General features: G+C 39.4%; 2 protein-coding genes across 3 annotated transcripts in view; one reads left to right on the forward strand and one right to left on the reverse strand.

The window, feature by feature from the left end:
* Positions 1–4,467: 4,467 nt before the first annotated feature.
* On the reverse strand, positions 4,468–13,735 carry hsd17b3 (hydroxysteroid (17-beta) dehydrogenase 3; the record flags this gene model as incomplete). Its single annotated transcript, XM_083905172.1, has 11 exons — positions 4,468–4,596; positions 5,470–5,619; positions 5,718–5,783; positions 5,881–5,962; positions 6,074–6,108; positions 6,326–6,370; positions 7,399–7,466; positions 7,585–7,692; positions 7,774–7,849; positions 7,969–8,015; positions 13,585–13,735. 11 exons carry the CDS (start codon positions 13,733–13,735, stop codon positions 4,468–4,470), a joined length of 957 nt encoding a protein of 318 aa, XP_083761298.1.
* Positions 13,736–15,415: 1,680 nt separating this feature from the next.
* Positions 15,416–23,954, forward strand: part of ipo11 (importin 11) — a 92,821-nt gene continuing 84,282 nt past the window's right edge. For both annotated transcript variants that reach the window (XM_083904891.1, XM_083904892.1), the window contains exons 1-4: positions 15,416–15,491; positions 18,807–18,956; positions 21,294–21,394; positions 23,253–23,325. In XM_083904891.1, coding sequence (XP_083761017.1) covers positions 18,819–18,956; positions 21,294–21,394; positions 23,253–23,325 — 312 coding nt within the window. In that variant the 5' untranslated portion in view covers positions 15,416–15,491; positions 18,807–18,818. The remainder of the gene's footprint in view (positions 15,492–18,806; positions 18,957–21,293; positions 21,395–23,252; positions 23,326–23,954) is intronic.

The following is a 23,954-nucleotide window of genomic DNA, read 5'->3' on the forward strand; positions in this document are numbered from 1 at the left end:
AGTGTTGCAAAGTAGTCAGGTTACATTAAATCACTCCTGTTGTGTGCATGTGTGTGTGTGTGTGTGTGTGTGTGTGTGTATGCCTAAAAATATGCATGTATGTTGATTTGTGATAGTATTCAGAATTTTGTGCTCCATTTATCATTATAGTGAAGCAGTTGTGTACTCTTTGCTGTAGTTCCACAATGTCGCCTGACATAATAAGTCACAGTTTTGATAAGCTTTCATCAACTCATCTACCTCCCTCTTTCCCCTGTGTGTGTGTGTGTGTGTGTGTGCTTTCTGCAGCAGATGCAAAAGGGAGAAAAAAAAAAAGCACCCTGAAAAGCACTATGAAACTTTGGTGCCCTCTAGTGGCCATACTGGATACTACCATCATTGTTGGAGTGTACACTTACTGGCCACTTTATTAGGTACGCCTCAGACCAAACTGAGCATCAGAATTAGGGAGAACGGAGTATTTCAGAAACTGCTGATCGACTGGGTTTTCCACCAGTGTTGTGATGTAACATAAGTACGAAATTCACGTATCTGTACTTTACTTTGTTATTTATATGTCTGACAACTTTTACTTTTACTCCACTACAACTAACTGTCTTTGTTACTCGTTACAACCAGATAAAGTCAGAAGAAGAGTTAGTAATGGTCTGTATTTATTTATTTATTTATTTATAGCTTTTCTAGTCTTGATGATCTGCTTTACACTGTAGTTTTAGTAGAGCCAGGAAGTGAACCCACATCCACAACTTGTCCTACCACTGAGCTACCATTTTTTAACACTTTTACTTTTACTTCGAAAACTTAAATTACTTTTGATAGTTACAGTAAATCTCATATACTTTAATACTTTTACATAAGTAATATTATTAAAAAATAAGTGACTTCAACTTCTTTCAAAGTCATTTTTTGGTACTGATACTTTACTCAAGTGTCACTTTTAAATATTTTACACAAGACTGGATATAAGCTCAATCCTCCTGTTTAAATACTTTTACTTCTAAAACTTAAGTACATTTCAAATTGGAAAATCACTTTTAATACTTAAGTATAGTAAATGTCAAGACTTTTACTTAAGTAATATTATTAAAAAATAACTACCAAAGTCATTTTCTGGTACGATACTTTGGCATCTGGTACGTTTACTCAAGTATCCCTTTTAGGAACTTTATACAAGACAGATTTCCACACTGAGTTTTAAAAAAGAGAGAATGTATCCACTGATTATCAGTTCTCTGGGTGAAAAATACCTTGTTGATGCCACAGGTCAGAGGAGAAATGACCAGACTGCTTCAAAATGACAGAAAGGCAACAATAATTCTTTGTTACAACCAAAGTTTAAAGAAGATAATGTCTGAATGCAGCAGATAAACTACAGCATAGTACAAGTGCATTTCTCTCAGCATAGCACACAGTGGACATGGATAAGTACATTGTTATATATTCTCCTAAATCTTCTTCTTTTATAGCAGTAGCCTCTTCAGTGGTCTAAGAGCATAAATGATGTGTCGGACAGAGATTATCTGAGAACACTCTGACCAAACAGAAGGGAAACGTCTGCGTGATTAAGGTGAAATGGATTTTTTTATTTTATTTTTTTTAATTATAGCTGTAAATAACAGATACCATACCAGCTCTATAAAAACCAGACCTGACACTATTACAATCCATACACAGCATTTTAATGGACTCTGGAATCATCGATTTGCCCGAGCACTTCAGTAATTAAGGAATAGTTTAGTCATGGGGCGTTCATTTACGATATAATTAGGGCAAATTAGTCACATGACAGCTGACCCCATAATCTCATTCTGTTGTATACAGCCTTATAATCCTCAAAGAATCTTAACCCTTTAAGGTACTACTCAACCATTTGGTCGACCACATTTTAAGTCACGATATCTCATTTAAAACTGCATCAAGCTGAACACTTAAGCTAACACTTAATGTGACTTGTTCTGAATGTTGTACTTTATAAATTACCCAGGTTTATTATGAACAGACGTCTCAACTGTTTGGTAGAGGCCTGTATCTGAGATACTGTAGGGTCTAATTTCACGTTATTGTTATCATAAGTAAATAAAATAATAAAAAATGCTTTTGCTTTTTTCTCGGTGCGTACCTTAAAGGGTTAATGTTTCCAAAAACACATACTGTACATGTTTAAAATGGTGCAAAAATAACAATTTTAATAAAAACACAACAGACAGGAGTCCATTGAGAGATTTAATGTTCACAACGGTATTAGTACTAAGAGATATTAAAACAAAACAGAATATATTTAAAGTTTTAGGGAACACTTTAGATTAGGGAACACATGATCACCATTAACTAGGTGCTTACTAACATGCATATGTAGCTGTAGCATAAGTACTAGCCGTTTATTAGTAAATATTAAGCACGTAGTAACACCTTATGTATGGAAAATCTTAATTCATGTCGTAATAGAAGTAGAATAAGGTGTTTATACTAATAAAGGGCTAGTATGCGACTTATATAGCACCAAGTTAATGGTGAATATCTGTTCCCTAATCCAAAGTGTTACCAACTTTTCTACCCTGCTTAAGAAGAAATTATAGTCCGTCCAGTTTTTATATGTACTTTAGGCAATTTTCTACAAGAAGATCAAGCGCTTCATGTTCCCATATTCCCATAATCTGAACATATATCGTTAAATGAGTCACTTCACAGAGAGGACAGACACAAAGCAGTGTGCCATGATGCTGAGTCAGCCTCAGTAGTGGCCAACACTGTTGCCTCAGAGCAAGAAGGGTCACTGGCTCAAATCCCTATTTCGACCAAGCTCCTTTCTGAGTGGAATTAGCCTGCTCTCCCTGTGTGTGAATGTAAGAGTGAATGTTTTGTTTTGTCTCTGTGTGGTTTTTGGCGACCTGTCCCTATGTCACCTGGGGATTGGCACCAGCGACCCTCATGTGGAAGATAAAGCAGTAGACGTGTTTACAGTAGATAGTGGGTCGCCTTAAAGTGGCGTAGAGCTGTCAGAAATCATCAGATAAAGTAAGACGTCCGTTCAGGTCTCAGTCCAGGCATGAATCATCTAAGCTCAGGGTCACTCTGACCTCCTCTCTCGCTCTCGCTCTCTCTTCCTCTTTCTCAAGCTGCGTTTCCCTCTGCCTGAACTATCTCTCATGGGGAGGATCATTCATCACGAGTGTCAAAACAGCCCTGGTCGCCCTGTGATTAGTGGCTCTTTTAGGTCAAACATCACGGTAGCACACACTAACTCAAGCAGCTGTGTGTTTTTTCGCCGTCTGCATGTGTGCGTGCACGGACAGGGAAACGTTTGTAAGCATAAAAAAGACTGTACATCATCCTGTGAAGGGGCAGGATATCAAGTCCTGGTCTTCTGTGTATTGCAGTTCCCTCAGGGAGCAGGTAGAAGCTTCCACCTCCGACTGGTTTTGTGGAGATTTCAAACTGTGACTGACACCACGGCGAAGACGCCTGGTGGTGTACTCATCCGATCAACTGTTTCCTCCATCTCGGAGGGGCAAGAGTTGACGTTAATGGCGTTAGCAGGTGTGTTTCTGTGCGAGTGTGTCTTACAACTGAGGATCAGGCTCCAGACTCATTAATAATCATTCTCTTCTGCAAGATTCATGACTGCAGGGAACCGGGCAGTGACGCGGTGATTGATCACATTTATCCAAGGACAATGTTTTCATTTAGACACCTGAATTAATATTAACGTTATTGTAAATGCAGTATTAAATCATGATCTAATTTATTAAGTGTACATGCATGTAGTACATCAGAATATGATTTGGATGCGTTTGATGATACTGAAAAATGGGTGCACCATTAATTCATCAGCAGCTACTACAGTAACAGTGTAACTCATATTTCCTATGGTACTCGTTTTACATTTACACATATAGACAGTATGTGAAAGGAAATATACACAAATAGAGGCAAGAAACGCTATAATAGTTAGTGTAAAACTGGCAAAACAAGGAAATAATCATAATCAAATTGAGGAGAAATGTGCAAATCATCACTTCCTTGGCGACAAGATACCCTGTAATAAGAATAAATTATGTTTCATATAAACAGTGTTTTAAACTCCCTATACATTAAGAATAAAAAAAGAAATACATCATCATATCATTAATATCAGGATCCTGGGGTGCATTACTATATATATATTACTATGTTAACAAAATAAAAAATATATATATTTTTGCTATAACGGACAGTAAAGAACGAGATGGTAGCGTTAGTGGAATCTAAAGAAACAGACCAGGTTGATATTTGGTGTGACTTTTAACGTGCATCTACTTTCTGTTGTTGAGGCTTAATATCCTCCTTCAATAGCTAATAATAACAAAACTACTCAAACAAGTTACAACATATACATATACATTCTATTTATTTATCATTTAGTTTTCAAAATTATATTACATTCTATTTACAGTGCAGATATTTCCTGTTTATTTCTTGCTTCTGTTTTCAAAAGTTGCACTTGGACTTGCGACGATGGACGCTTTGTGCAGTTTTCTTCTTGACATAGTCTTGTAGGTTGTGTATCATGGACTCTGTGTGGAGAAACTTGAGAGGAATAGACTGCAGTATCCAGCCCTGTTGATGTACACACACACACACACACACACACACACACACACACACATTAGTCAGTCTAAGTCAGCGGTGTCAAACTCAAATGATCTGGGGGCCAATGAACGTCTAGTATGGTCTATAGGGGCCAAAAATGGATGCCAAAATTCAAAAAGGTCGACTTCCTGTTGAGTTGAGGCCATGGCCTTCCAAGTTTCACGGAAATTTGGTGGAACTCAATCTATGCCTAAGTTATAGGGCACTTCCTGTATTGTGGCGAATGGTCGAAATTCGCCAAGGCTTGTCATGGTCACGCAGTTTTTAATCCGCAAAACCTTTCAACAACTTTGCTGACATTGCTCCTACATAGATTTGTAGGAACGTCGTAGATTTGTAGAAACATACATAGATTTCCTACGTAGATTTGTAGAAACGTAGATAGATTTGTAGGAACATACGTAGATTTATAGGAACATACATAGATTCGCAGATCCCCAAATTGGACGCCGAAATAAAAAAGGCTGACTTCCTATAGAGTTGAGGCCATGGTCTTTCTGTCAAGTTTCCACCAAGGAAATTAGGTGGACCTCAATCTATGCCGAAGTTATAGGGCACTTCCTGTATCGTGGCGAATGGGTTGCCATGGTCACACCGTTTTGAATCCACAAAATCAACAACTTAGCTAAGATTGCTAACAAACATATATTATATTACATTCTGTCACCTCGCTGGCAGCTGTGCCTCAGCTAAACACTGTGTTTAAAAGACAGTGAGGTCGTGGGCCATGTTTTCATTCTAGCATATTTTAAGTGGGGGGCCGCATGTAATCAATTGGGGGGCCAAAATGGCAGTTTGGCACCTGTGGTCTAAGTATTATAGGACATTGTTGAGTGTTACCATGATTGTGTGACAGACGCTGCCGTGTGTCTTGTCTCCAGCTCTGACGTACTGCAGGGAGCTCTTCACGAAGTCTTCCGGTGACAAAGTCAAGATACTGGTTTGTTGGTACGCGGCCATGCGAGTGGAGACGCCAAATGGGGCGACTGCCTGTAGGGAATAAAAAGAGGGAGAAATCCCTTTTAAGATAAATACGTTGAATCAAAAAAGGGCTATTTTGTTGATTCAAAGGTGGATTCTCATATCACCTGAATAATAATCCCTTTATCTTTGTACTCTGCATGAAGACCTTGAGAAAATCTTTCCACAAACACCTACAGTAACATACATTTTTAGAAAAGGATGAGTGATCATACGACATATGATTTATGAGGATTAGAGTTCTACCGGCGGTGATACCACCTCACTCACCTTGGAGGCAGAATATAGAGTGTACAGAGGAAATGGAATACAGGCAACTCCAGACGAAACATTCACGATCACTCCTTTCCCTCTGTTGAGGGCAGAAATCAGTTGAAACGGTCGTTAACGTCGTTAATCAACGTGTTGTGTTTTTATTGTATTAAGCATTAAATCTAATGAAGAAAACATGGATAAAGGAAACCTGTTCTCCATGCCCGGAAGGATTATTTTGCACATCTGGAGGAAAAAAGAAAATATGTTCAGAGGGGGTTTGTCTGCGAGGAATACAGAGCAGTTCATGATTCATTAACCGTCTTTCAGTCGTGACACGTATGATGGATACGTGTTCGGTCTGATGGAGCTCTGAGGACTGATGTGGGTGCAGATGGTGCGAGGGTTATTTGTTTATGAAGAGCCAATTGATCAGATATAAAAAAGTTAATTGTTCTCTTACCTTGGCCAACGTCTTCACGTTGCAGTTAATCACCTTGGTAATTGTCTGAAAGCACAAATGTGGATACAGATGGAGAAATGATTGGTTTTCTGTGAGACAAATATTTCGGTGAGGACATAATGCGATGTTGGACTTATTTATTGATCATGCAAGTGAAGACACGATACAAAAAGGACAAGTCAGTGTAGCTACGGAGTGTCTTATTGTTTTGTTCATCTTGCCCATGTGCATGAACACATACAGTACATGCATGTGGGTTTCACACCATTACACAGATGCAGGAGGCAGACCATCTCTCCTCTGTCCCCCACTTTCACCCCAACCGGTCGAGGCAGATGGCTGCACATCTTTGAGTTTAGTTCTGTCAGAGATTTCTTCCTGTTAAAAGGGATGCCTAGGGCATCTCTAGTGCACACTTTACAAATAAAATTTGAATTGAATCAATGTGTAACGAGTAGTCTTGTTGTTCGTTTCCTGTTTTATTTTGAAATAATTACCATTGCCTCTCGTTTCAGAGCCTGCTTCCTGTACAGTTTTCCTCCTGTGTTTCACCCGTTGATCCTTATCCTTCCACCTGTGTGTCATTTTCCTGTGTCTGTGACCAGGTGGTCCACTAAGCGTCCTTGTCCTTGTCTAAAGATTAGTTACTAGTCGTAGCCTTTTGGCCTCTTTTGCGATTTTGGAAACCTGTAAAAGGTGTTTTTTTCTTCACGCCGAGACTGTTCTTGAGTTGTGCTTTTGAGTCCACATCCAGTGTTCGTTCAATGTACGTGCAAAGACACGGGAAACAATTGCTTGCACCTGAACATGGCTGCAAAAAATGCTGGAATAGGTTTAGAGAAATTATCTTTGTAGATATTTGGGGGGGGGGGGGGTAAACACTGTAACACTGAGTGTAAGGTTATTTGTTGTTCATCCATCTTCTCCTGCTTTACTGTCCACATGAGGGTTGCAGAGGGCGGGGGGTACACCCTGGACAGGTCGCCAGTCCATCACAGGGCCGCATAGATTTTAATTTTAATGAAAACCTCAAAAAGGGCTCCATAGAGTAAAATAGTTGAGGCAGTACTGACCTTCTCCAGCTCTGCACACTCGAGGAACCTGCTGGGGATGTAGTTGGGCAGCATGCCCACGTTATTGACTGCGGAAAGACACAAGGCAATAATCCAATAATGTTTGTATTTTTTTTCATTTGGGTTTGTGTGATATAAAGCTAGTATTTTGAACTTGGAGGAATAAAAACATCCAATATATCCGACCTAAAACCCCAATGTTGAGGTCCCTTAGCTGATCCTCGATTTCACTGAAGACATTTTCCTTCGTGAAGTCTGCCACGATCACCGTCACCCTCTGCCCTGTTTTATCACCTGTGAAGCGTGGAAACACGAGGTCAGTGATGTATTATGAACTCTTACAGATGAACACACAAAGCAACCAAAAAGCTTTACCTATTTCCTTGGCGACCTGATCCAGTCTCACTTTGGTTCTACTCATGATAACCACACTCATCCCTTGCTCGGCCAGCTGAGGACAGCGACAGTACCGTGGTGGACGGGAGGGGAGGGGAGGACATAATGATATTATGTTAAAACAACATATTTGTACAACATGCGTCAATAAATGTTCAGAAATCAGTCACTTACTGCAAATGCATATGCTCTCCCTATGCCCTCTGAAGCACCGGTCACCACTGAAACAAGGATGCAGCCATATATGAGTGACACAAACGCTCCTGTAGTTTCAATTCTATCCACTAGAGACACTGTGAACCAGCGTTGCACGGCCTTATCTCTCTTCCTCTGCTGCCACACAGAGGAAGAGGGTTTTCTATTTACATGACACCCAACCCTAACAGGCTGTACCAATACAGCATGTTCTCCAACGTCTGATAAAGAGAACAAACTGGACCTGCTTGTTTCCGAGAGCTCGCTTCTCTCCCCATTCACTCCCAACCCGGGTTATCAAGATCGTGGGCTTCTTTTCTTTCAGTATTATTAGACAGGAAGTGATTAGCATCCATATTTACCCCGGGCCTGTTCCATGTTGATGATTAAATGGTAAGTAAATCCTAGATTACTTCAAATGTTATTTCAAATGAGACTGATTCAATCAGCAATTTAACACATTTTCTTACACTATGACTAATCAGTTGAGTAAAGCAACTCCTGACGCACACACACACACACACACACACAGAGTGGCATCACTCTACAAGCTTTAAAACTTTTTTTTTTTTTTTTTACCAAAGTTCTCACATATCGGGAATCAATTGCGAAAAAGTTTCGTTGAACATTTTTCTCTCAAAAGCCGAGATGTGATGTTCCTCGGGGAGACGGTAATTAGCTCTGGCACATTACCCTCTCCTCACTTTGGCAATGCAATGTTTCACGAGTCTTCAAAAACTCAAAAAAATCAATTGACCTTTTTGATCTGGAACCTCTCTCGGTTCATTTTGAATTTCCTATCATCGTCGTCGTCATCAGCAGCAGCAGCAGCAGCAAACCAAAGTTAATGTGAAGTGAACCAACCAGACCAATAAAACAGTTTTATGCTTTGTTTATTACTGTCATGTTTGCAGCAGCAGACCTTTTTGTGGATGATGAATGAGCCATTGTATCAGACCATAAATACTTTACATGGATTATGTGACAATTTGTCTTCTCTGCAAAATATGATGCGACATTAACAGAAACCCTTTACTCTGAAATACAATAAAATATTCACAAGTATCCATTAGTGTATGATCACATCAGCTGAAATCTTGTCTGCTGCAGGTTTCGTGAACAGTCAAATATAACAATGCACGAAGAGAGGGTAGTTTTAAAGGTGCATTATGTAATAAATCTAAAGCAACTGGCCATAAAATCCTCCTAATATGTCACAGAGACTCAGGAATAATGTTCATATAACAAACTGAACTCACCAACAACAACAGTACAGCCAAAATATTTGTATTAAAAAAAATATTTTTTTTTTATGTTTTGAAATCATGTTTTGGCATGTGGCGCCACCTACCGCCGTCTACCAATCATTGCAGTCAGTAGAGTCTCAGCTGCCGAGCAACCACGGGTTTCCAGTTATGTCAGAAAACAAAACCAAAAAGACCTCTGTATTTTGAATTTGAATGTAGTAACCGTTTTTGGCCACATTCTTACATGGCACCTTTAATATTACAGATATGTTCGCTGGTGAGGGAATGCAGTGATATTGTGAAATCCAAACACCTCTAAGGAACATAGAGAGTCGCGTGGAGCTGATAATAATTAATGAACAGCTTTTTATTTATATTTTAGGGTAATTTGTGACTAAATTGGGTGCTGTTATATCTTCACTGAGACTAAAGGTCAGTACAGGCTCGGCAAGAACAGAGAAATGTGTTCTTTCTGCCGGGGCTGTAAAAAAAAGAATGACGTCATGATAGTCTTGCAGCACTTGTTTGGGAGTTCTTGCAGCTTGTTCTTGACCCGTCATCTGGGCAGAACTGTTTTTTTGTATGGTGTCCAACAACTATCGTGTGACTGCGGAGTATGCACAGGCTTGTGCACATCAGATAGGTGCATATTCAGCCTAAAGAAATCTGGTTTGATCCAGTATTCCTTCAAAAACGCAATATTCCAATACGCTTTGTTCCAAACTTTATCGATACGTTGCCAAGCAGCTGCAAGATAAGCACTGAAAATTTAATGAAACGTGTTTCCAAAAACATTTTTCTCCCGTGTTTGGCACCGGCAGACTATCGCACCTGCCATCTCCTGTGTTACAACCGCAGTAAATGTAGGCTAATATTTTTAGACTTGACTGTTGCCTGCATTGTTCATGTCCTCCCTCTCACGTTTGTCTTCTCATTTTTCTATTGTCACTATTTTTAGCATGAGACACAGTATCCCTGATGACCACGGCGATGCATCATTATTGATAATGATGTTGTTCTACGTGGCGTCGTTAAACTGTGACCTCCTGAAACAACTGCGGGCCTGTTTGTAATGAAGTGTGGGGAAGTTGCAGTGTTGATCAGTGAAGCTCCAGGTCCACACGGCTTGTCCTCAATCACTCTTATAAATGAAGGAGCTCGAGAATTTCTGGGTCTTGCTCATCTATAAGGGTTGTGCTGATACCTGTGCTGCTGTTGGGATTGACTGGACTGCTATAGTGAGCGAAAAGTGATTCGTCATTGTAATGGTAAATTCAATTTCTTTGTCTCAGAGCTACAACTGCCCACCACCCTTTTCCTAACACGGAAACACAGAAACATATTTTGTATTGTAGATTGTGTAGTTGTGGATGTCTTGACTGAACTTGCACCTTACCACAACATCCGCTGGGAGTCGGCTCCCCGATTAGTGCAGTAAACAAAGAGGTGTGAAAACACGACCTGGAAAGGTCTATCCTGTCTATTGGAGGAATGCGAGAGGGGAGTTGCTCAGGTATAAATGTGGAGGGTTCACTATGTGCTGCATCTTTCTCCAACTAGGATCACTCGTGTGCAGATTGACCTTTCTTTGCAAAGAAAATTAAACCTTGTCGGCTGGCAGAAGTCTCTGTCATTCTTCAGCTTGATGGCACCTTATCTTACATAATAATCACCCACACATATTGCACTAGCTTAACTTTTTATACCCGTGGATGCTCATGTGTGCTTCTTTTACCGATATATTTAATGATATCTTTTGTATGATATCACTTATCCAAACAATGTCAAACTTGGCACTGCACTTACTCGTGCCCGTAGCACGACACCTGTCAAGTTTGAAATAAATCGGAGTATCGGTATGATAGATATGGGAATAACACACACAGACAGCATAGACATACAGCTATTATAGGAAGCTCTGGCTATAGTGACTAATAGAAGGAATAATGTGCTTTTCTGTCCAGGACTCACTTGAAAGTTCAGAGAGAGGAAGTTAGAGATTCAAAAATAACTACTGCTCTATCACATTAATGAGATTAACTGTTTAGGCATTAATCAGGATGCTTTCCTGTGGAGGCAAATCCAGCTGGGATGAAATGTGCAACTCCTATAACACAAAGGAGGGATTTTACATTTTCCATCCAACCCAGAAGTCATAGAAAAAACTAGAAGATGTGGCTAATATGAAATGATGGGGTAATTTTAGTGAGCCTACAGCGATCAGCCTCAACTTAAATCAACACTAAGTAACTCCTGCTGCGCATGCTGCAGCTGTAGGAAACATTCCACGATGAAAGTTGATTTCAGAGGGTTTCTCCAGTCTTTATATGGGAGACTAAATTTAAATTTACTATTGAACTGCCAGGGTGGTGATAGTACATAGACACAATGTAATACTAAATGTTTGTTACTAGCTATTGTAATGATCAGAGATTATCGCATTATTAAATGTATTACAGTCAACATTAAATTATATAAGCTTGTTTAGTGTTTGAATTACACTTGTCCACGTCATTTACTTAATTTCAGATTTATTTTGCGTTGTAATATATGTATTGTAATAATGTTTTTATTGTGCAATTATGGGAGAAATCATCATGAATGTCTTAATTGCATCAAGATGAAATATTGTGTAATAAGAGTAAGATATATTAGACATATTGCCCACCCGATACTGAAGAGCTGTTTTTCCACCCACTTTTTCCCCTCTTAACCAGATGAGATGCTCTTTGGCCCCCAGGACTTGGATTTGGGTTTGACACTCGAGCTCAAGCTGCTCAACAACCAAACAGAAAACCTCGCATTGCCAGTGCTCTTGTAGAAAATGCAATTATTACAGGAAATCATGTGACCTTGAATTGGAAAATATGGGGATATTTTAGAAATTGGACACTCTAAATAGACCGTAGGTGTGAGAGTGGATGGTTGTTTGTCTCTACATGTGTCCTATGTCAGCTGAGATTGGCACAGCGCCGCCCCTGCGACCCTCATGTCGGATAAAGCGGTAGAAGATGGATGGATGGGATGTTTCAGTGTGAGGGTGAGTTTAATCCAAGAGTCTGGGACATGACAAACCCATTTCCATATATGCAAATTAGTTCAACAAACTTCGAAGACAAAGTAATAGGGATACAATTATGAAAATCCTATTGGTCAGTCGGTGTTACATAATCCTGATAATGGCGCTATCAGTACATATTGTGTGCCCTAATTACAAGCACATGGCAGTTAGTGCAGTTTGTGGGTTTCAGCGATACACTATATAAATTACACATCATTAAAATCCGTATTGTATTTCATCTGAAATCATCATCATTAAGAAAATGAACTAAATCATTTACTAATCCTTGCACAAGTCCTGTGCACTGCTCAGCATATGAACAGTAAAGATCCATGCGCAAGTTGACCCATGAACCTGCACAATGCATCTCAAGCTCCTTGAGGTGGAGAAAGGAGACAAAAAAACTCACGCAAGTTTGTTTTGACGTTGTCAGGACAAAAATGAATGCAAAGGGACGTGGTTCAGCCTGGAACACGCTGTCCTGATGGCTGTTTTTCTTGTGCTGGAATAGAATCAAAGTGGGCTTTGGGGAAGAAAGGAGAGATTTTTTTTTCCTTTTTTCTTTTTCAGGAGGCTTCTTTTAGCACTGTGGGAGACTGAGTAAAGCCCTTTAGAAGACGCCAAAGGAGATCTCGCAAGTTGAGACTGCTGTGGGACTTGCAGAGGAATGTCTGTGTGTAATTACTGCAGGAGATGGTCTTGGGGGTGAGTCAGAGTGTCCTCACTCGTGTTTTGGTTAAAATGCAACGAGGTGATTCTCAAGTGTGCTGGAAGTTTGCTCTCCTTGCATAAACTTATCATCTTGCATTGCAAACCGTGATAGGAGGGCAGTTTAAACCGTCACCAGTGACAGTCACAATTTTAATGAGTATAAGTGAGTGAGTTAATTCTGCATCCTGTAGGACAGCTTACAAAACACAGTGGATTAGAATATCATGATGTCGTGAAACCACACCATGACATCACATTAGGGTATGTATTATCTATGTAACAATCTAATGCAAACTACAAATATCACTCTATAAAATGAACTGATGCCACTGACCATTGCATTGAGTGCCCAAATACCCAAAAGTTGTTTGAAAGTGTTGCGAGTGTACTCTTCTGCTCCCTCTCTCATCTTATTAAATATGTTGTCTGTGAAAATGTTTGCTTTTATTTGCCACAGAAGGGTAGAGATATATAGAACATTATTGTCCAGTCAGTGCAGGAAAATCTTCTTTCTATCTCTCTCTCACACACACACGCACGCACGCACGCACGCACACACACACACACAGAGCTCACCTGCCCATTCTCCCATGGACGTGAAGAATGTCTTTGCCAGCGGAAACCACACTTTTGGGAAAAGCATCCTATTGAAAAGCAGCAGTTTCACTCCATAGTAGACGGTAACTGCTGCACCAAGACAAATTAAAACCAGTTCTGTTAAATCCATGATGTCTGACTTAACTTCTCAGTGTTTTGTGTCTGCTCTGAGAGAAGGTTTTTGGTCTAGCGAGTCATTAAAAAGTAAGGACTGACAGCAAGTGGGAATGACCCTTCCAGAAGACACTCCCATTTCAACAACAGCAGTCTCTCACTCTACCTCTGACTTAGATGCAAACTCACAAAAAAACAGGTTCGTGTAATCAAAACACAATAGTCATCAAAGCCCAGTTGTTATCAAAGCTTTGTATTTCAATCTTTTATTTTCCTCTGTTTTCATATTTAACTGATCATCAGAACCTGTGTGCTTTGTTGGTTTACAACTTATTAAGTAGTGTATTGAGTTGTGTGTTCCAATGCAGAGCCCATCCAAACAAATGGGAATGTGGCACTTATCCTACCTGAATTGTACTAGCTCCTACTTCAAAGCGTTCCAGCAATTGAAGTCGAATGTTAGAAAACAAAACATGGAAGATCGGGGCGCTTTTGCTTCATGTATGACGAGGCATTTTGACTGTCAGCAATTCAGTCTATTTACATAACACAAGTGAGCCGTATATGTAAACGCGATACATATCGATATGTAACGTCATGAGTATACTTTTAACGTAGGCCTACATATCTTCATACTAACAGATAACGACGACGACATAAGAAATAATAAAATTGCTCCGTCTAAAACAACTCTACCTGCAGAAAAGTAAAGTTTATAGCCTATTCATGTGACTCCATGGACGCCGCCATTATTCTCCCAATTCATTTTAAGGAAGTCAGGGTAGGTCGATCAGCCCCGAATTCGCAATTAGGAGGTCCCACTTCGACAGGCATTCCAGTGCACTTTTTCTCGTTGGAGGTAGGATAAGTCCCACGTCCAACTGACGACCAATCTTTTAGCCTAACTACAATGGTCTTGGAACAGGTCTTTTAAATGTATTGCATGTGTGCATCGATATACTATATATATATATAAGTATATGTATAATCTATATGTAAATATGATCTAAAATTGATTGATTAGTTTTAATAACTGAAAATACGCCATTTTAAAATATTTCTGTCCGTCTGATGACACTGATAAGCATTGTTGTAATGTAACAAAGTACAAATACTTTGTGTCTGTACAAAATTCACATATCTGTACTTCACCTTGTTATTTTTATTTCTGGCAACTTTTACTTTTACTCCACTACATTTCCTAAATTAAATTGTGTACTTTCACTACACAGTTTTGCCATTCACACCCATTCACACACTGCAACATGGGGTTTTTGTGTGTCTTGCTAAAGGATTGAAAGACAACTACTGAGCTACCATGGCTTCATCCTAACTTATCCTAACTTATGTTTAATACTTTTACTTCTAAAACTTAAGCATATTTTATATCAGAAAATCACTTTTGATACAGTAAATGTCATATACTTTATGACTTTTACCCTAATATTATGACTATATTATTAAAAAGTGACTTCAACTTCTACCAAAGTCATTTGTACATTTGTACTGATACTTGTACAAATCACTTTTAGGTACTTTTTAACAAGACTGGCTAAGTGCAATATAAAATAATTCTTATTATACATAAGTGACGTCTAAAGGTACCAAAAAGGACTAGCTGCAGCTGGCTACGTCATCATCACGCGACTCCAGTCGTGCTCGCGCCATTCCCACAAGCGTGTGTTTCCATCTCTTATTACACTACACAGGCAGCGCTTCAGCAGCCACTGTTGTAAACATTGATTTCTACTCTACCGTAGTCACTCTACAAGGTGAGTCCACGTTGTATTTTGCGCTTTTATCAGAATACATACATTATTCCACTTAATTGGCGTTGTCGGCCTTTGGTTTCCCGTTGAATAAGTTTAGCTCGCTAAGCTAGCCCAAAGTTAGCTTTGCTCTAATTTAGGTTATGCACGATTTGAGAAGTCGGTGTCTCTCGTTTCCATTCGCAATTTGACAGGTGTCGTGTTCACATGATACACGGTGACCATAAACCATGTGGGCAACTTGTGAGCATTTCGAATTTGACTGTAGGTGATATTAATGCGACACGGCTGCTGCACAGCTGTAGCTGTCTACGAAGTTTGTTTTGGTTCTGCGTCCTTTTAACAACAAACTCCGCTGCTTCATAGACGCGCGGACCAGCGCGTGCTATTGTAGCCGCAATGTGAAAACCGTCACAGCGACGTTTTCTGCTAGTGTTAGCAGCAGAGTAGCGTACCTAGCTGCACCAGTGTAACGTTATAGTGTCATGTAGTTTTTAGTAAATCTGCCACGAGTAGCATCGCATTAATAGATTACGATTTACTTGGTTGCACATCGGCCTTTAGCGTTCACTTGCAGTTTAAGTTATATGTCAGTGTATAACCACCACCAGCAATTGTTAGCATTTGAGGCCGTTATTCAATCGAGTTTTGCAGCTCCATCGAAAAATTCAGCGATAACTCATCGTGTTGTGTGTACTTGTGTGTTGGTGTTACAAACGGAGGTGAATTTGGGGTAAGAATGGGGGGGAGCATGTTTTTATATGCTTCAACAAAGAAATCATTAAAACGGAATAATTTTAGTTTGTGGACAAAACATGACAATCAAGAACAACATAATTTTCAGCTTTGACAAAAAACTGATCAACGTTTTTAAACATTTCCTGACATTTTATGGACCAAACGATTAATCGATTAATCGAGAAAATAATCGACAGATTAATCGATTGCGAAAATAATTGTTAGTTGCAGCTCTATTCATGATATTTGGTCAGTAGACTGTTGCATCACTTTGACCACACCTAAGTCTCTGGTCATAGCTTGCATTTCTCTACACTTAAATTGAATGTATGCTGTATAACAGGTAATACACATTTTTCCACCTATGTCATTGTAAAATGCCTCAGTCTAAATGATGGCAACATTCCACCTTCTTTTTAAAAAAAAGCATTATTAGGTGTGCTTCTTTGAACATAACAAGTGAGAATGACTGCAGTGAAAAAGGCCCATGATGGTGCAGAGCGAACAGCCAGAGAAGCTGTGGCAATAGCATCTTGCCATATTTCCACTCCATATGGATGTTGGGCATCCCCCACTTACGTCACCTCCCTCTCTTCTTCTGCTACGATTTCCAGCAGCAAACTACAGCGTCACTTCCAGTGGGCTGCCATATGAACAACAACAACGTCCACACACATCAGGTCATATTCATTGAGTATCAGACGGTGGAATGTTTTCAATCCTACATATAGTACAGGACAAGTTTAACTTTCAACAGTAGGCTGATTGGTGAGCGATGCCCGATGCTTGACCCATTTCTCCCAGATTCAATATGGTTAAAGCAGGAAACAACTTTAATTTTTAACAAAGATTTGCCCCTCTACTCAGTGAATTTGAGTTTGTGTTCCCTCTAGATGAACATTTAGTTGTAAGGAAAAGAAGATTAAAAAATAACTTTTCCAGCACTTCTCTTCACTTTTCACTATATCTCTATTACTACGGGCACCAGTGTGTGCAGTGCCTTGGAGAATACTCAAGGCAATGTGCCATGCACTTGATGCTGAGTCAGTTCAAGCCTAAGATGCAGGTGCTTCACTGACTTATCCTAGTCTTAGGAACAGTCTGATTTTAGTCGGACTAAGACAATAATTCTGTTTTCTTAATTCCATGTAAACAAGTTAGTACAATGTATCATATTTTCCAGTAGGATATATTAATCATGTGTGTCTCTGCAAACATTGACTCCTCTAGGTTCTATTATTTCTCTTCTGGGTTAACTTGGTAGTTACAGATGAGCCTAGGTTTGTCTGTTTTCCTTGACTTTTACCTCTGTCTTGACCAGTTACATGGGATTTACATGAAATGTGTTAATTTGTTCACCAATGATAAAATATGAGTTGACCGTGCATCTGCACATTTGGCAAGTCCTCCAGCAGTTAGCATGTTCTTTATTCGTAAGACCTGTTTATGATGGATTTTTTTTATTTGGAAAATTATCCAATGGGAGTCTGAGACATTGGAAAAAGACCCTTCATTGATCGCATTACATTGATGCAACCTAATGCTATCAAACCTATAGAACAGAAAATGTTTTTTTTAATAGATTTACTCCTGAATAAATAATTCATGGATGTTCATTACAATATTCAGTATCCACAATGTGATTGTGTTCGTAACACTGGTCGATGTGCACATGCTACAACTAAAGCTCACATTGGATCAATGTGCTGAATTTGTTTCTGGGCTGTAGGTGGCAGACTTGCTCTACATGTCTGTTATTACTAGTGGTGGCTTACTTTCACCACAGACTCTCTCCTGGTTTCTTAGCCAACAGTTCTCCACAGTCACATCTGTTACTTGGGACGATTATTAACCAAGGTTGTGTTTTTGTTGCTGAAATTAACTGTTAACATGTGCTTCTTTTCATTTCAGCAGGGCTGCAACAAATTATAATTTTCATCATTGTTTTAATCTGTAAATTAGTGCTTGTTTGGCCTGTGTGACATTCTCAAATCACAAACCATTATTAAAGATGGTTTTAATTATTTAATTATTAAAGAAATCACTCAAACCGATAAAATCGGTTATCATAATAGTTGACAATTAATTTATTAATTGATAAATTATTGATTAACCAACAATACTTTGCAGCCCAGGGGGTTTTGTAGTTAGGAGATTAACAATCACGTTCAAGATACCAAAGTAGGTGTTGTGAGGCAGTATTTTAATCTGACAGCCTGAAGTTCTGAAACTGAAAAACACCTCTCTACATGTGTGGTGGAAATCACTTGCAGCGTTTGTGCTTTTCCTCTATTTGGAAGGATTTGTTTCTCCCTAATGATGGTTGACAGTGATATCTGTGCTGCTTGATCTGTAATAGAAGGAACTAGCAAAATATAAAACCAGACACGGCAAAAAAACCCACCAACAAAATAGCAGCAACTTGTTATTCTGACATTTGCACATGGCGTTTGACTCCCTTAGCTTTCAGTAAATGTTTTATCCCTCAGGTGCAAATATTTATGGTTTTTTGTGTGCTAAACTTTTTAAAGTTTTACAAACAAAAGCAAATGAAATTCTTTTGTCTGTTTTATCCTGCAGGTATATCCAGCCATGGATATAGACAGTGCCAGTTCAGTGGTGCTGCAGGCCTTAACCCAAGCAACCAGTCAGGACACAGCTGTGCTGAAGCCTGCGGAGGAGCAGCTCCGACAGTGGGAGACCCAGCCAGGCTTCTACTCAGTCCTTCTGGTGAGGGGTGATTGCAAATAAGTGGAATAAGTCTAAACAATGTTGAGGTATATTAATCAATGTGGTGCGTGGAGCAGAAAGCCCGGTCGATATTGATTACCTCCACCAAGGAGATTATGGTTTAGGTGCCTCCTGTCCATCTATGAGCCAGATTAAGTAAATAATATGGAGAACATTTTTCTTAGAGGTGGTGGTAGGGACCACATCTGAAAAAGGATTAAGTGTGGATCCAGGATCCATTTTTTTTTTCTCTTCTTTAAATTTTGTGACATTTGTTCGATACAACCGATCAGTCTCAAAAGCACCAGCAGCACCATCTTGGCGACATCCACTGGAGTTATTCCTGAACAAAAATGTTGTTCTGCATTAAGGTTTGACACAGTGATGGATCAGTTCATGGTTATTCGTTGGGGTACAGGGAACTATCCATGCAACTGTTAAGCTTGGTGATGTGGATCTTATCGTGCAAATGTTCATCCAGAACTGAGTTTACGTCACCAGCCACGTTGTTCCAGTTCAGTTTTTATTCAAAACAGATCAGATTTCATGGTTCACATTTCTTAACTTCAATTGTCTTGCATCTGACTTTCATGTAAACCTGATTGTTCTCTGATATGGCACACACGTGCACACAATCCACAGACAACTATGCTATGCACGTGGTTGTTGGCTGACTGTGCTTCAGTGCAGGTCACTGAAGACAACACTGGGTGTCTTCTTCTTCTTTCGGCTTCTCCCCATTGGTGCTGCCGCAGTGGATAATTTTCCCATCTTGCACTATCCCTTGTGTCCTCTTACACAACATCCATGTAAATTGTCTGTGTTGTCTTCCTCTTTTCACACCGTTCAACCTGCACTGTCCCTCAAATATGCTAATTTGTAATCCTGTCCTTCCTGGTCACTCCCAATGAAAATCTCAGCATCTTCAGCTCTGCTACATTCAGCTCAACCTTTTATGTTGTGTATCCATCATGGTATGGTTCACAACAGCATCTTTACTCGGTAAACGGTGTGTGGGCTCTGCCCGATGGCTGCATAGCGTGACGTCCTACCAGTATGACGACAACGGACGACGACACTGAACACCACACATCAGGCGAAAATTGATGACATCCAGCAGCTCGTTTTTTCCTGCTTGTATTGTGGCTGTTTGTCTCGACAAGATGTTAATCTTTGTATGAGTCTGCAGGCGTTGAAGAACCACCTGTTGCAAGGGAGTGAAATTTTTTTGTAGCCCAATCAGCTGACTAGTGCGTCAGTTTCCTGTTGACCTTTTACGTCACAGAAACATCATAACGGCGAGATGGATTGTGTTGTGGTTCTGCATTTTTCGTACCTGCTGTGCATGTTAATTGGGATACAAGATAAATTGAGCATGGCTCTGTAAAGTTCTGGTATAGGCTCGGACATTTCTGATAATGCTCTTGGTATGTTTTGCGTATGAGTTGTCTTCATGCCTTATCTTGCGTAGCTGCCTGTGATGTCATGCTCCAGAGCACATCATTATCTCTCAAGGTGCACACTGTACCCTTTTTCATTTAGTTCAGGAGAATTATGACTGCGTATCTCACTACAGAGATGGCACAGGAGGGACAGCATATAAGGAAATCAAATTTCAGCCAGGCCAACGAATCTCCACGTCCACTGATGCATACAAAAGTCATTTTGTGGCAATGGACTGATTTGCACTCAAGTAAATAGTTAGACTATTTATTTCTACTAATAGCAACTTATTCCCTTGATTAGGAGCTGAAAGGAAAGAAAAATACACAGAGACATGGACTCGTAAAAAGAAAAATACAACAAAGTGCTTTTTTTTTTTAACTCAAATTTGTTCCCACACCCCCTAAACCTGCAAATGTGAGAGCCAAGAATCCAGTCTCTGATATTATTACGCTTCCCTTTATGGAGCGCCTGTCCTTGCAGTGAATAGGAGAATGACTTTGAGAACACAGTAGCAGCACTCAGCCAGATTTTTTTTTCACAGTAATGGTGGCAACATTTTGCTGATTGAGGTGAAGGCTCTCTTGGGATGACAGGGCCCTCCTTCCCTCCCCATCCAGACGTCATGTGGGGTCACTGAATGTTTTGATGAGGAGGAAAATTATGTGAATCGAATGTTTTGACCTTTGTTATTGGAGATTTTTGGATTGTGTTTGGCAGACCTCTCCGCCACTGTCAAATCACCATTACAGTGGATATCCTTTAAAAGAATAGTGTTATCGATGTATTCTGTATTATTACCTGACATTTGTAATATCAATACCAAGGCATATTAAATCTGTTCTGGTGGCAAGTGATGGCCTTGTCTGTAACTTTTTTTTTTTCCCCTCACAGAATATCTTCAATAACCACATGCTGGGTGTGAACGTAAGGTGGCTGGCTGTGCTGTACTTCAAAAATGGCATTGACAGATACTGGAGGAGAGTAGCCCCTCAGTAAGTGCATACTTGTCTTTGTCGCTCTTTTCCCTATTTGTGTTCATCTTTTCTTTCACTTACCTATCCAAGGCTTTTTCCCTCTTCTGTGTTCTGTTGCTCATCTTTACTTCCTTGTTCATTCATTCTCTCTCCTCTCTGTTAATCAGCTCTTTTGTCAGCATCCATCTTTCTCCCCAGATCTCTTTTTGTCACAGGTTCAATTTTGTAACTTAAATTTCTCATTGTGTTCATTTTTCCAGTGCCTCTCTCTTTTACTAATTTTAGCTTACATGTGCAGTTTTTGCCTCCACCATTTTTCACAGCCTTCTTGTTTCTTTTTTGTACCATTCATCCTGAATATTCATATCGTTGTACTCTGATTTTATATGTAGTTGATCTTTTGTGTCTCTCATTCATGCTTACACTCTGTCTATGGAACCTGAATTGAACTGAACATTTGCTCTTAAACTTGTAGGACAATAGCTGGCCAGATATAATCAGTTCTTCTGCCAACTCTGGCAATTTTTCCACTTCTTTACATTATTGCTATTTTAGTCTTTCAAAAGTTTTCTCCTCTCACCAAAGTTTTACTCATGTCAGTAGTTCAGTAAACTGAATTTCATTTGCTAGAGTGCTGTGCAAGCGGTTTTGGTCCTCGAGTTTATTTATGTGATTGCCCTTGAATTGTTGCCATTAATCCAGATACTCTTTGGGATGGCACCATGCATGAGGCAGTATTATACTTATAAGTGTAGGTGAAATTACATAGCATACATTGCATTCCATAGCACCAACAATACAAACCCGAATGTTCCGTTTACTGTGTTGTTTTTTTATAATAACCCATCCAAAAAATGCTTTTCAGATTATTTAGTTTAGCTATATGATATGCTTAACAAAATAATGACATGCCAGAACTGTTATATAGCAAGAACATGATTTCAGTTACACTTTTAAGATTTTTTCCAGGCGAGAATCTATCAATAGATGTGATGTATGTTGACATATATCAGCAAACCACTGGGTTGGCTTACTCGGTAATGATGGTGCCATTATTGTTAGTAATTGTCTTCCTGCACATGTACAAAAATATCCACAACACCAGAACATGTAGCAGGTTTATTGACCCACAGACAGACTTTAGAACATTTAGTATGTCTTTGTTTGAATTCTGTGTATTTATATAATTTATATTATTGTGTGGCCTTAGCGTAGCCATGAGCTCCAGGGGTTTTATTTAATTTTTTTAATTTTTTCATCCCATATTTATGTGAAGCTCATAATAATACAAATAAAAGACAGTATACATTTTGATTGTTTTGGGGGATTGTCCTGACAAACAATTGGACTTGCCCTTTTTGTTAAAACTCCGATTGCTGATTTCGACACACAAGTTGCAGTCGACCACAGGATTTATCCAAAGCTTACTGATTAAATCAAGCTTCTGGCATATCCTGTACTGCAGAGATTATGCAGGGATTTAATTGATCCCATAACAACATGGCAGCTTGATATCATATTCATATCATCACCATATTAGAGTTTGTGGTTTGCATGTCTAGAATATGAAATGAAAGTGTAATGAGTCACTTAGGATAAGAGCTGCATGCAACAATGCCAAGGCAGTTTGGCACTCTGTTGTCAAAATATGACTGGGTGGATTAGTGGCTTGTACTCTTGCCTTCTGCAAAGAGGTCCAGAGTTAAATAGTTTTTTTTTGAGAAATATAAATGCCTCTGCCTCTCATGTTTTTGCTTCAAAAAATGTACTTGTGTAGACACTGTATTGTTTGAAAAGTGTGCTTATTTGTTGTATTTTTCAGCTTTTCATTCCTCCACTCCTCACCAGAATGTATTTTGCTTTGTGTTTTTCACAGTGCGTTATCAGAAGAAGAGAAGACGTCGTTGCGTGCAGGTCTCATCACAAATTTCAACGAGCCTGTCAATCAGGTACGTGGTGAAATAATTTGATGTACTGTGAGTACGAACATACACTTGGCATGATGCAACTCGGTGAAATCCTTTGAGTAAAATTATTTAATGTGATAATTAATTTAATAGATTGAAAGCCTTATGCCTCTTATGTTATATTCCATTATTCATGGTTAACATGTTTCTTTATTATTCATGGCTGAAGCTGTATTATTTTATCACATAAGAGCTGATATCAAGCATTAATCCTACTTAAAGCTTTAAATTAGTGTGAAATGTGTTATCCATCATAGTGAATATGGTAAATGGTCTGTATTTATGTACATATAGTAGTGCTGGGCATATTAATGTGTTAACGGCGCCAGCGTTATAAAATAAAGCAGATTTGAATGGTCATCAAGACAAGAAAAGTGCTATATATTAGTGCTGGGCACAGTATCGCGTTAGCGGCGGTTAACAGCGTTAAGGCATCAACGGTAATGCATGGCGCGTTTCCATGACGACTGACCGGAAAAAGACGCGTGACGCCATGTTCACGTGACTCCCGATTGTTAAAATTAGTCTCTAAAGTAACGTAAACTTTACAAACAGAGACGCACATACGCAGTACACAGATACGCTGGTTATTTGTAGCGCTGCTCTTTTCG

The sequence above is a fragment of the Microchirus variegatus genome (assembly GCF_963457635.1).
Source record: "Microchirus variegatus genome assembly, chromosome: 18".
NCBI lineage: Eukaryota > Metazoa > Chordata > Actinopteri > Pleuronectiformes > Soleidae > Microchirus > Microchirus variegatus.